Below are 14,627 nucleotides of genomic sequence, written 5' to 3'. Positions count from 1 at the left end.
GCTAGTCAATATATTAAAAAAAAAAGGTTTTTAATTAGATAAGGATTAATGCTGTATTGGTTAAAATCGCTTTAAAAAATAGCCATTATTTGTCGTAAAAAGTAAATAACAAAAAAATGTTATTGTGGGATATCCATAAGAGATAGACATATACCATAGCAGAGTTCTCCGCTCTTTTCTGGTAGACCTTAATGTGTACAATACTTAGTACATTATTTTGATAAATCTCGTAGGGTTCAGACTGCGTTTGCAATGTAAGCGGAAAAAATGTAATTATTTACATCACATTAGAAACCTCAAAAATAACAGTATTTCATTCTAACCTTTTAGTACATTATTTTGATAAATCTCGTAGGGTTCAGACTGCGTTTGCAATGTAAGCGGAAAAAATGTAATTATTTACATCACATTAGAAACCTCAAAAATAACAGTATTTCATTCTAACCTTTTAGTACATTATTTTGATAAATCTCGTAGGGTTCAGACTGCGTTTGCAATGTAAGCGGAAAAAATGTAATTATTTACATCACATTAGAAACCTCAAAAATAACAGTATTTCATTCTAACCTTCCTCTTCAATCACTCTATCTATTAAAAAAAACCGCATCAAAATCCGTTGCGTAGTTTTAAAGATTTAAGCAAACATAGGGACATAGGGATATAGGGACAGAGAAAGCGACTTTGTTTTATACTATGTAGTGATTCTTATTTTAATATGTGATTAAGCTAACCTTGAAACCAAGGGTGAAATTTCAGATTCAATTGAAAACTTTGTTTTGGTCAACTACTATTACATACTTAATATAAATATGAATAAATAAAATTTTATTATTCTTAAAGTACTTAATGATATATGAAATATAAATTATATATATAAAAATATATATTTATTTACAGAGCATGTATCGACACATCGGAAAACGGTGATTTGTCGACTGGTCCATGTTTGGGAGAGTACAGTATTACACACGAACATTCGCACCTCACTCCTTTAGATGAAATGACAGTCAGCATTAATGTGCACGACGAAGGAAACACGCTCGAAATTGTTGGGATGTGCTGTGAGTATATAAGTCCCGCTATCTTCATAATTTGTATGTAGTAAATAATTGAAAAGGAATGTCTCTCTTTTAACTGAGGTAGGGCACAGCAGGAATTTCCTGCTCAAAATATGGAGCAGCCCGACTGGGGTAGTACCTCGACCTTACAGAAGATCACAGCTAAATAATACTGTTTTCAAGCAGTATTGTGTTCCTGTTGGTGAGTAAGGTGACCAGAGCTCCTGAGGGGATTGGGGATTGAGTCGGCAACGTGCTTGTATGCTTCTGGTGTTGCAGGTGTCTATAAGCTACGGTAATCGCTTACCATCAGGTAAGCCGTACGCTTGTTTGCCGACCTAGTGACTGTGAAAATGTCTCTTTCGTCTATATTTCCTATTATATTATTTTGTTCCGTTTCAATTAGTTCTACAATGAAATAATGCTTAATTTCAGCAACTCATGGCACTCACGTAGCAGCGATAGCAGCTGGCTATTTCTCAAATGAACCAGATAAGAACGGTGTGGCTCCCGGAGCCAAGATCATCTCTCTCACTATCGGAGACAGCCGTCTAGGTTCTATGGAGACAGGGACTGCATTAGTGAGGGCATGTATCAAGGTTATGGAATTATCCAAAACGATGAAAATCGACGTCATTAATATGAGTTACGGAGAACATGCTCATTGGTCCAATGCTGGGTTAGTATTTTTGTGCTGTCATTTATTTACTCATAAATGGAAGAGAGTGGTAGTAGATAGTAGAGGGATTTTATAACTATGTAGTGTACTGTATCTACATTATCTCACTCTTAATTATCTCATCATTAAAGACAGTCAAACTAGAATTATTAATAATAAACAATGTTACGTCCGACCTGGAGTATATTGAAAATGAGTGGAAGCGTGATCTCAGGTACGAACGGGACGAACAATTGTCTGCAGTACGCAGAGCTAACACTCAATGTCTTAAATAAAAATCCTACCTTAGTTTCACTGAATACTGTTCGGTGAAGCCTCGCCAGGTATAACTTAATTAACATCAAACTATAATTGGCCAATCATTACGTCTAATGCTAATCAATTATACTTAACTGAAGTGGCGGGCTGAAGCAGGAACCAGCAATCAAAATGGCCGTTGTTCGGCGTAGTTCCCTCACGTTTTTCACAATAATTCAACAAGGAATACAAGGAATACAATTTGCTATTAACAATTAAATTACTTCAAACAACAAAGGATGGTTCGATCAACAAAAGGCGATAATTTTTCGCGAGAACGAACAAGTACAAACAAAAGCGTAACTTTTATACGGAGACCGGAAAAACGATGCAAATTTTAAATTCAAAAGGTGACGAATGACAGCTCATAGATAAAAACCATTTCGTAAACTATACTAACTGTCATAGATAATATAATAGTTTAGTGTTGCTACATTTGGTTCATAACATCTACCCGCCTCGGCCAGGACTACCTGGCCGCTAACCAATTGGCAGTCGTGACAAGGTTGATACCGCTCTCTTCAGAACAGAACCGTCCACCCGAACCTCAGCAAAACGGGGCACTCCATCTGCTCCAAAGACGAGGTTAAGAATGCGCCCTCTGCGCCAACACAGTGGCGGTGAGTTAGCGTCCTTAACCAGAACGAGGTCACCAACATGCGGTGGATCAGTCTTGTCAGTCCACTTAACGCGCTGCTGGAGAATATGCAAATATTCCAAATTCCAACGTTTCCAAAAGCTCTGAGTGAGTTGTTGGATCAATTCAAACCGCGAGAGACGATTGAGTTTCACATCAACATAGGGGTATTCCGGCAGGGCGTTCAGCGGCCGTCCAATCAAAAAATGGCCCGGTGTGAGGGCTTCCAAATCGTTAGGGTCTGAAGAGATCGGGCACAACGGGCGTGAATTCAACATGGCTTCAATTTTGCAAAACACAGTTGCGAGCTCCTCAAATGTTAATACGGACTCGCCAATTACTCGTCGCAAATGTGTTTTGGCAACCTTTACAACACTTTCAAAAATTCCTCCCCAGTGGGGGCATGACGCGGGACTGAACTTCCAAGTTATTCTGCGACTAGCTAGTCTAGACGCAATCTCAGTCTCATTAGACGCCAAAAATTCATATATCTCTTTTAAATAGTTATTTGTGCCTTTGAAGTTGGTGCCGCAATCCGACCGAATCAAGGACGGTAGTCCTCGTCGTGACACGAATCTATCTAACGTCGCAACAAAGGCCTCTGTCGAGAGGGCTGAGACTAGTTCTAAGTGTACCGCCTTGGTGGACAGGCAAACAAAGACGCACAGGTAGGACTTGACCGTTTTACTGTTCCTGAGGGTCGAGGTCTTAACCGAAAAGGGACCTGCAAAGTCCGTCCCAACTCCAGCAAAGGGCCTTGTCTCTGTGACCCGATCCGACGGCAGGTCACCCATGATAGGCTGCATGGTAGAGGCCTTGAGTCTATAACAAGACATGCAGCGAAAGACCACACTACGGATCGTCCTTCGGGCCGATAAAATCCAAAATTCTCGTTGTAAAATGGCCAATAAGGCATTACAGCCGGCGTGGGAGTTCTTGATGTGACGATCAGTCACCAACAAACTCACTAAGTGGCCACTTTTGGGCAACAGGAGGGGATGACGAGCTCCATACGGGAGGTTTGCGTTCCTTAGACGTCCTCCGACTCGCAAAAGACCCGCACTGTCCAAAAAGGGGTTCAGTTTGCAAATGGCTCCAGACAGCTTACATTTGCCTTTTCTCAAAATATCAATCTCATTTTCAAAGTTCTCTTCTTGCACAGAACGAACCCAATGAAGAAGAGCATCCTGGAGCTCTTGTGGCGATAAGAACGCCTCCAAGCATTTGTTCTGTGGGTGTCTACAATTTCTGGTGAAGCGCTTGATCCAAGCGGTGACCCCCAGTAATTTGTCTAATGAGCTGTAGCGATTCATTAGGAAATCTGGGTCGAACGGATGGTCCCGCCGTTCAATCGCAAGGGTTCGCAACCCAGGCAATGTGACAGTATCCAAGGCCGGTGTTCGCGGCCAATTAGATTCTGACCTGGTCAACCACTCAGGTCCCCACCACAGGGAGTGCTCAACCAAAAAGGGGGCCATACATCCCCGTGATGCGCAATCAGCAGGGTTGACTTCGCCAGGCACATGCCTCCAGATTAACGGGGTTTCCGATTTCTGGATCTGAGAGACCCGATTTGCAACAAACACCTCTAAGGTGTGGACTGACGTCTTCAGCCAACATAGGACAATTTGACTGTCAGTCCATGCATAGACTGTCTCAATGTTAACTGACGGGCACAAGGTGGACATGACGTGATTCAAGAGGCGAGCAAGAAGGGCCGCCCCTGACAACTCTAGCTTGGGAATTGTCAAGGTAGTTCGAAGAGGCGCGACCTTGCTCTTCGCCATGACCAATGACACCTTCACTTGACCATCCATGGTCACGGTGCGCAAATATACGGCTGCTGCGTACCCACGTTCCGAAGCGTCCGAAAACCCATGAAGGGACGCTGTATGCTTCCCTGGTGGAAGCATAGCACGGGGCAACGATATCATATTGATAGCAGGCAATGAGGAAGCAAACAGGAGCCAGTCCTTCAAAATAGCTTCGCGGAGTGGCTCGTCCCATCCAAGACCTGCAGTCCAAAGTCTCTGCAGGAAGCATTTGGCCCAGAATATGACTGGGCATATCCAACCATTGGGATCAAACGTTCTCGCGACAGTCGACAGAACCAGCCGTTTCGTCCAAGTGCGAGGCGAATCCAAATCGACGTTGAACGTGAAGATGTCCTGGACTGGTCTGTACTGTATTCCAAGGACTGTCATCATGGTAGGATTGTCACGGTTCTCAAATAGGTGAGGATCCTGCTGGTGGTCATCAGGTAGCCCATCCAAGAGCGCAGGTAAGTTGGAGATCCATTTACGCAATTCATATCCTGCGGAGGCTAGGATGCCAATCAATTCGTCACGCAAAAGGAGAGCCTCTCTCTCCGTGGACGCACCAGTGCATATGTCATCAACATATAGGTCCTCCTTCAAAATGGCGGCTGCGCGAGGAAACGACATACGCTCTCGATCTGCGAGCTCCCAAAGCGAACGTATGGCCAAAAAGGGGCTAGACCGCAGCCCGTATGTGTTCGTGTTGAGTTCGTAGACAAGTATGGGATCTTGCGGGTTTTCCCGCCACAATATCAGCTGGTATCGACGATCATCAGGGTGGATTACCGTTTGCCTGAACATCATCTTGATGTCAGCTACGAAAACGAATTGGTGACGCCGAAACCGCGTGATGACGTCACAAAGGTCCTTAAGCAATTTGGGACCAGAATGAAGACACTGGTTCAAGGACACTCCCGATGTGGTCTGCGCAGAACCATCAAATACTGTGCGCAGCTTGCCACTTGACGGCTTTATCACAGCATGATGTGGGAGGAAAAAATGCTCCGTCGAGCGCCAATCAAATTTTGACACAGACATGTGTCCCAAATCTTCATACTCCCGCATGAAGTCAATATACTTCTCTTTGAGTAGCGGGTCCCTGCTCATGCGGCGCTCCATTGCCAATAAACGCTTCTCTGCAGTAGGCCGCGAGTCGCCAAGGGGCGGTCGTACGGCAAGAAATGGCAATCTTGTCATGATCCGGCCAGAACGAAGATAACTAGTGTTGCTCTTGTAGAACCGTTCACACTCCTCGTGTTCCGGATCAGAGCGGGGTGCTTGTGGTGGCTCTTCCACTTCCCAAAATCTCTGCACGGCGTCAGAGAGGGCGGAGCCCACCATCAAAGCCGTTCCAGGTTCAGCAGGAGGGGGAGCCCTCAATACAGGCCCCATCAATGCGAACCCAAATATGGTCCGGAGGGCTACAAAGCCACCTGGCTGCAAAACACGATCCTTACCGAGTAATATTTTGCCCAGTACATCGGCGCCAAGCAACAAATCGACCGTGCCAGGTAGGTCGAATTTAGGGTCAGCCAAGTCCAAATCGGCGGTCAATTTTACCGCATCCGCAGACAACCGAACTTGCGGGTGACTGCCCAAGATGTTCTCCATCACAATGGCCGACGATCTCAGCGTCGGGCGTGGAGAATTTGAAGGCGAGAACTCAAACGAAACGTGGCCCTCAACCGTGGTTACAGGGGCGTTCCCGACACCTCTTATTACATCTGAATACTTTTTAATATTCAGGCCAGTCTGCCCCACCAACCAAGACGAGGCTATGCACCCTTGTGAGCCTGTGTCCAATATTGCTCGGACTACAACCGAGGCGCCCGTCCGTCCCCAGACCCGGACATAGGCCGTGGGCAAGAGGACGGTCTCAAAAGGGGGTGGTGCATAGCGGGGGCAGACGCCAACATCCTAATGTTGGCGTGGCGGCGATCTATCGCCGCTGTCCCGGGACGGCACGTCAAAACGAGGGAGTGGTTTAAACTCGCCCTCCTCTCGATGGCGACTGCCACGAGCCATAGTCGGCGGTTCGTAGCGCCGGGAGCGTCCGTACTGAGGGTTGCGCGGCTCCAAACGGGAACGCTCCGCCAGAGGGGGGGACGGCAATCGTACCGGACGTGCGTCACGGTAATCGTGGTAAATGACTGGAGGTGACCGTGATTGGTCACGAGGGTGCGGTGAGGGCGAACGGGGCACAAAGGTGCGGGATTGAACCCGAGGCCCCCTTCCATACCCGCCCGTGGGGCTGCGCGCCGAATCATGTCGGCGATCCACAGCAGCACAATCTGCGTGGCGGGGGGGAGGTGAGCCGGACTCCAAATTGCGGGACTGAGCCCGGTGTCCGCTCTCATACCCGCCCGAAGGCGACCCCGGGTGGTCGCGGCGGCCATTTGCGTTGGCGCACAGCACCTTTAAATGTTGCCCTCCACAAACAGGACACGGGTGCATGTCGGGGCAAGCGCGCTGAAAGTGGTCCCCCAGGCAGGAGAAACACCAGCCTCGGGCCTTAGCAATCCGCCTACGAGAGGCCACATGCAACGCTACAAAGTCCGGGCACTGCATCGTTCGGTGCCCCCGGGACTTACAGAACCGGCAGACCGGTCGCGCAGCCTGCGCGACTGCAAAGCGGGGGGACGCCCTTCCCTTTGGCGCCATTTGAGCAGTGCGCCGTTTGTTGGTGGGTCCGGAGCTTGATAGTCCCACCGGCGCATCCATAACGTCGCCCATGCGACACTCATTCTCCAGGAACGCCAACAATTGCTCATAACTAGGGAGAGGAGATGCCTCATCCCTAGTGTGCGCCTGTTCAAAACGTGCTCTCAGGGACACCGGCAACCGCTTGAGCATAATACGCACCAACCAGTATGACGACTGGTCAACCGGCAGGCCCAAGCGGCTAAGAGCATTGGTAGCTGCAACGAGGGGGTTAAGCATCTTGGTCCTCAACTGGGCGGTATTACTCACGACAGGAATGTCCATTATCTGGTCGATATGAGCATCGGCCAGACAGCGCTGGTTTTGGTAGCGCTTGGTGAGTAATGACCGCGCGACCGCATAGCTCCCTTCACAAATCGGGAGGTGCTGCACCAATTCTCTTGCCTCTCCATCCAGCACTGAGAGCAGGTAGGCCAGCTTTTGGGACAGGCTCAAATCCTCCCTAGAGTCCACAAGGCTTTCGAACAGGCCGATGAAACCCATCCACGCGTCGAGTCGACCATCGAAATGGGGGAGATCCAGGTTAGGCAATCGGGTCAAAAGGCCCACGGGAGTCTTCAAAGAGGCCCTTGTAGGCGGTACTCCGGCGCGCGAGGCTAAGATCTCCCGGGCGCGTTGGGAGATTTCATCGGCGAGGCCCAAAATTTGGACGTAGTCCTCGTGGACTTGCTCCCGTCGCTCCTTCGGAAGCGACTCCATTGGCACATCGTCAAGGTGCAGAAGGAGGCGCTGGTACAGAGTCTCGACCTGTTCAAGTCGAGCCGGGCATTTCTCGTACCTGTCTATTAAGGCCTCCGTGCGGTCTTCCCTATTCACCAAGGCGACCGCTGAACTGAACCATCTCAGTTGAGCTGTGATTCCTGAACAAGATTCACGGACCATGGTGACCGCGGTCGAAGTCATCTTCAAAGGCACAGATATAACAACAGTAACAACAAACAATAATCAAATTAATTCCAATGAAACAACTGCTATCACTGAATTGAAATCAAGTATCAAATCTTAAATAACTTCAGTAATAATACAAGAAAAAATTAAAACTAAGTTTTTTAATCTAATATTTCAACAAACTAGATTCAAAGCAATAACACAATTTACTCAACAAATTAATGAATTTACTGATAAATACCCATTTAAACAGCTATTTCTAATCTTATACTAACAAACAAGAGTATTTATAAGAAATTAACCTTCAATAAAGCATAAGACAACAGCTGTTATTAACTCAAATCAAAATATTAGACCTTAAGTATCTAAATATAATATTTTAATAAAGAAAGAATTAAACAAATTGTGACCTAACTTATTCATATAATATAATAAACTGAGCAACAATAAGTTAACCACGCTCTGCTACCAAAACTTGTTACGTCCGACCTGGAGTATATTGAAAATGAGTGGAAGCGTGATCTCAGGTACGAACGGGACGAACAATTGTCTGCAGTACGCAGAGCTAACACTCAATGTCTTAAATAAAAATCCTACCTTAGTTTCACTGAATACTGTTCGGTGAAGCCTCGCCAGGTATAACTTAATTAACATCAAACTATAATTGGCCAATCATTACGTCTAATGCTAATCAATTATACTTAACTGAAGTGGCGGGCTGAAGCAGGAACCAGCAATCAAAATGGCCGTTGTTCGGCGTAGTTCCCTCACGTTTTTCACAATAATTCAACAAGGAATACAAGGAATACAATTTGCTATTAACAATTAAATTACTTCAAACAACAAAGGATGGTTCGATCAACAAAAGGCGATAATTTTTCGCGAGAACGAACAAGTACAAACAAAAGCGTAACTTTTATACGGAGACCGGAAAAACGATGCAAATTTTAAATTCAAAAGGTGACGAATGACAGCTCATAGATAAAAACCATTTCGTAAACTATACTAACTGTCATAGATAATATAATAGTTTAGTGTTGCTACATTTGGTTCATAACAAACAACTTTCTACCATTAGTAATTAGATAAAACTTTTAATAAGTGTAAGTTTGAAAATGTTGTGTATCATTGTGTGTACACAGTGATATTTTTTTTTTTATCAAGTGTCTAAACACAAAATTTTGTTTTTGCCTTTCGTCAATTAAAATTGCAAACACTTGTACTTACTTTCACCTCTCCAACCATTTTTGAAGTCTAGTCTAAGTCTAATGCCTACTTACACATATTTACTTTTACAAAAATAATAATCATTTTTTACCAAAATGTTCATACGAAAGAACCTATTTGAATAAAGTTGTTATTGATTATCATTTTTGATTTTGCCATTTTAAATTTGTAGTCCAGAATTATATATTTGTTCCAGTCGCGTGGGGTCGGTGATCAGTTCGGTGGTGAACCGCTACGGTGTGTCGTGGGTGGTGTCGGCCGGCAACCACGGGCCCGCGCTCGCCACCGTCGGCGCGCCGCCCGACATCGCGCAACCCATCCTCATCGGTAACTGCCGACACCCATAGGGGTGTTCGTGATAATCGGGATGTTTGGTGAGGCCTGTGTCCAGCAGTGGCCTGCGATAGTTTGAAGCGAGCTAGCGAGCGAGTATTCGCTGAGAGTGTTTTAGTGTTCAAGGTGTATGAACATGTTGTATGACAGCTGTATGCGAGGTTCTGAAGTAAGATTTTGAGCATGGTCATGTATGTATGAATGGTTTTGCGTAATGTACATCTTTGTTTTTCCTTCTTATAAGATAACAACTGCCTAGTGGCATACGTCGGAAATGGTAAAATGATCTCTAATACATTTATCGCATTTAAGAAGTAAATGACATAGTTAATGAGTCGATTTACGTTCAGCTTTCCCCCTTGAGCTCCCCTGTTCCTCGACAACTGTGTCCCTCAGGCGTGGGCGCGTACGTGTCGGCGGAGATGATGCTGGCGGCGTACTCCATGCGCGTGGCGAGCGCGCCGGGCGCCTTCAGCTGGAGCTCGCGCGGGCCGTGCGCGGACGGCGCGGCCGGCGTGTCCGTGTGCGCGCCCGGCGGCGCCGTGGCCTCCGTCGCGCGGTGAGCACACACACACACTCGCTCACTCGAACATACTCCGAGCGCGCCGGGCGCCTTCAGCTGGAGCTCGCGCGGGCCGTGCGCGGACGGCGCGGCCGGCGTGTCCGTGTGCGCGCCCGGCGGCGCCGTGGCCTCCGTCGCGCGGTGAGCACACACACACACTCGCTCACTCGAACATGCTCCGAGCGCGCCGGGCGCCTTCAGCTGGAGCTCGCGCGGGCCGTGCGCGGACGGCGCGGCCGGCGTGTCCGTGTGCGCGCCCGGCGGCGCCGTGGCCTCCGTCGCGCGGTGAGCACACACACACACTCGCTCACTCGAACATACTCCGAGCGCGCCGGGCGCCTTCAGCTGGAGCTCGCGCGGGCCGTGCGCGGACGGCGCGGCCGGCGTGTCCGTGTGCGCGCCCGGCGGCGCCGTGGCCTCCGTCGCGCGGTGAGCACACACACACACTCGCTCACTCGAACATACTCCGAGCGCGCCGGGCGCCTTCAGCTGGAGCTCGCGCGGGCCGTGCGCGGACGGCGCGGCCGGCGTGTCCGTGTGCGCGCCCGGCGGCGCCGTGGCCTCCGTCGCGCGGTGAGCACACACACACACTCGCTCACTCGAACATACTCCGAGCGCGCCGGGCGCCTTCAGCTGGAGCTCGCGCGGGCCGTGCGCGGACGGCGCGGCCGGCGTGTCCGTGTGCGCGCCCGGCGGCGCCGTGGCCTCCGTCGCGCGGTGAGCACACACACACACTCGCTCACTCGAACATACTCCGAGCGCGGACGGCGCGGCCGGCGTGTCCGTGTGCGCGCCCGGCGGCGCCGTGGCCTCCGTCGCGCGGTGAGCACACACACACACTCGCTCACTCGAACATACTCCGAGCGCGCCGGGCGCCTTCAGCTGGAGCTCGCGCGGGCCGTGCGCGGACGGCGCGGCCGGCGTGTCCGTGTGCGCGCCCGGCGGCGCCGTGGCCTCCGTCGCGCGGTGAGCACACACACACACTCGCTCACTCGAACATACTCCGAGCGCGGACGGCGCGGCCGGCGTGTCCGTGTGCGCGCCCGGCGGCGCCGTGGCCTCCGTCGCGCGGTGAGCACACACACACACTCGCTCACTCGAACATACTCCGAGCGCGCCGGGCGCCTTCAGCTGGAGCTCGCGCGGGCCGTGCGCGGACGGCGCGGCCGGCGTGTCCGTGTGCGCGCCCGGCGGCGCCGTGGCCTCCGTCGCGCGGTGAGCACACACACACACTCGCTCACTCGAACATACTCCGAGCGCGGACGGCGCGGCCGGCGTGTCCGTGTGCGCGCCCGGCGGCGCCGTGGCCTCCGTCGCGCGGTGAGCACACACACACACTCGCTCACTCGAACATACTCCGAGCGCGCCGGGCGCCTTCAGCTGGAGCTCGCGCGGGCCGTGCGCGGACGGCGCGGCCGGCGTGTCCGTGTGCGCGCCCGGCGGCGCCGTGGCCTCCGTCGCGCGGTGAGCACACACACACACTCGCTCACTCGAACATACTCCGAGCGCGCCGGGCGCCTTCAGCTGGAGCTCGCGCGGGCCGTGCGCGGACGGCGCGGCCGGCGTGTCCGTGTGCGCGCCCGGCGGCGCCGTGGCCTCCGTCGCGCGGTGAGCACACACACACACTCGCTCACTCGAACATACTCCGAGCGCGCCGGGCGCCTTCAGCTGGAGCTCGCGCGGGCCGTGCGCGGACGGCGCGGCCGGCGTGTCCGTGTGCGCGCCCGGCGGCGCCGTGGCCTCCGTCGCGCGGTGAGCACACACACACACTCGCTCACTCGAACATACTCCGAGCGCGCCGGGCGCCTTCAGCTGGAGCTCGCGCGGGCCGTGCGCGGACGGCGCGGCCGGCGTGTCCGTGTGCGCGCCCGGCGGCGCCGTGGCCTCCGTCGCGCGGTGAGCACACACACACACTCGCTCACTCGAACATACTCCGAGCGCGGACGGCGCGGCCGGCGTGTCCGTGTGCGCGCCCGGCGGCGCCGTGGCCTCCGTCGCGCGGTGAGCACACACACACACTCGCTCACTCGAACATACTCCGAGCGCGGACGGCGCGGCCGGCGTGTCCGTGTGCGCGCCCGGCGGCGCCGTGGCCTCCGTCGCGCGGTGAGCACACACACACACTCGCTCACTCGAACATACTCCGAGCGCGCCGGGCGCCTTCAGCTGGAGCTCGCGCGGGCCGTGCGCGGACGGCGCGGCCGGCGTGTCCGTGTGCGCGCCCGGCGGCGCCGTGGCCTCCGTCGCGCGGTGAGCACACACACACACTCGCTCACTCGAACATACTCCGAGCGCGGACGGCGCGGCCGGCGTGTCCGTGTGCGCGCCCGGCGGCGCCGTGGCCTCCGTCGCGCGGTGAGCACACACACACACTCGCTCACTCGAACATACTCCGAGCGCGGACGGCGCGGCCGGCGTGTCCGTGTGCGCGCCCGGCGGCGCCGTGGCCTCCGTCGCGCGGTGAGCACACACACACACTCGCTCACTCGAACATACTCCGAGCGCGCCGGGCGCCTTCAGCTGGAGCTCGCGCGGGCCGTGCGCGGACGGCGCGGCCGGCGTGTCCGTGTGCGCGCCCGGCGGCGCCGTGGCCTCCGTCGCGCGGTGAGCACACACACACACTCGCTCACTCGAACATACTCCGAGCGCGCCGGGCGCCTTCAGCTGGAGCTCGCGCGGGCCGTGCGCGGACGGCGCGGCCGGCGTGTCCGTGTGCGCGCCCGGCGGCGCCGTGGCCTCCGTCGCGCGGTGAGCACACACACACACTCGCTCACTCGAACATACTCCGAGCGCGGACGGCGCGGCCGGCGTGTCCGTGTGCGCGCCCGGCGGCGCCGTGGCCTCCGTCGCGCGGTGAGCACACACACACACTCGCTCACTCGAACATACTCCGAGCGCGGACGGCGCGGCCGGCGTGTCCGTGTGCGCGCCCGGCGGCGCCGTGGCCTCCGTCGCGCGGTGAGCACACACACACACTCGCTCACTCGAACATACTCCGAGCGCGCCGGGCGCCTTCAGCTGGAGCTCGCGCGGGCCGTGCGCGGACGGCGCGGCCGGCGTGTCCGTGTGCGCGCCCGGCGGCGCCGTGGCCTCCGTCGCGCGGTGAGCACACACACACACTCGCTCACTCGAACATACTCCGAGCGCGGACGGCGCGGCCGGCGTGTCCGTGTGCGCGCCCGGCGGCGCCGTGGCCTCCGTCGCGCGGTGAGCACACACACACACTCGCTCACTCGAACATACTCCGAGCGCGGACGGCGCGGCCGGCGTGTCCGTGTGCGCGCCCGGCGGCGCCGTGGCCTCCGTCGCGCGGTGAGCACACACACACACTCGCTCACTCGAACATACTCCGAGCGCGCCGGGCGCCTTCAGCTGGAGCTCGCGCGGGCCGTGCGCGGACGGCGCGGCCGGCGTGTCCGTGTGCGCGCCCGGCGGCGCCGTGGCCTCCGTCGCGCGGTGAGCACACACACACACTCGCTCACTCGAACATACTCCGAGCGCGGACGGCGCGGCCGGCGTGTCCGTGTGCGCGCCCGGCGGCGCCGTGGCCTCCGTCGCGCGGTGAGCACACACACACACTCGCTCACTCGAACATACTCCGAGCGCGGACGGCGCGGCCGGCGTGTCCGTGTGCGCGCCCGGCGGCGCCGTGGCCTCCGTCGCGCGGTGAGCACACACACACACTCGCTCACTCGAACATACTCCGAGCGCGCCGGGCGCCTTCAGCTGGAGCTCGCGCGGGCCGTGCGCGGACGGCGCGGCCGGCGTGTCCGTGTGCGCGCCCGGCGGCGCCGTGGCCTCCGTCGCGCGGTGAGCACACACACACACTCGCTCACTCGAACATACTCCGAGCGCGGACGGCGCGGCCGGCGTGTCCGTGTGCGCGCCCGGCGGCGCCGTGGCCTCCGTCGCGCGGTGAGCACACACACACACTCGCTCACTCGAACATACTCCGAGCGCGCCGGGCGCCTTCAGCTGGAGCTCGCGCGGGCCGTGCGCGGACGGCGCGGCCGGCGTGTCCGTGTGCGCGCCCGGCGGCGCCGTGGCCTCCGTCGCGCGGTGAGCACACACACACACTCGCTCACTCGAACATACTCCGAGCGCGCCGGGCGCCTTCAGCTGGAGCTCGCGCGGGCCGTGCGCGGACGGCGCGGCCGGCGTGTCCGTGTGCGCGCCCGGCGGCGCCGTGGCCTCCGTCGCGCGGTGAGCACACACACACACTCGCTCACTCGAACATACTCCGAGCGCGGACGGCGCGGCCGGCGTGTCCGTGTGCGCGCCCGGCGGCGCCGTGGCCTCCGTCGCGCGGTGAGCACACACACACACTCGCTCACTCGAACATACTCCGAGCGCGGACGGCGCGGCCGGCGTGTCCGTGTGCGCGCCCGGCGGCGCCGTGGCCTCCGTC

General features: G+C 55.1%; 1 protein-coding gene across 1 annotated transcript in view; it reads left to right on the top strand.

Annotated features, from left to right (window-relative positions):
• LOC123658412 (tripeptidyl-peptidase 2) overlaps positions 1-14,627 on the top strand; it is a 36,248-nt gene that overhangs the window by 3,236 nt on the left and 18,385 nt on the right. The window contains exons 5-8 of the mRNA XM_045593841.1: positions 898-1,061; positions 1,494-1,737; positions 9,521-9,651; positions 10,054-10,216. Of these exons, the coding sequence (XP_045449797.1) occupies positions 898-1,061; positions 1,494-1,737; positions 9,521-9,651; positions 10,054-10,216 (702 nt within the window). The remainder of the gene's footprint in view (positions 1-897; positions 1,062-1,493; positions 1,738-9,520; positions 9,652-10,053; positions 10,217-14,627) is intronic.

The sequence above is a fragment of the Melitaea cinxia genome, chromosome 1, assembly GCF_905220565.1.
Source record: "Melitaea cinxia chromosome 1, ilMelCinx1.1, whole genome shotgun sequence".
In the NCBI taxonomy this organism is placed as follows: domain Eukaryota; kingdom Metazoa; phylum Arthropoda; class Insecta; order Lepidoptera; family Nymphalidae; genus Melitaea; species Melitaea cinxia.
Note: the sequence above shows the minus strand (reverse complement) of the source record. Positions and strands in the feature narration are given on the sequence as shown.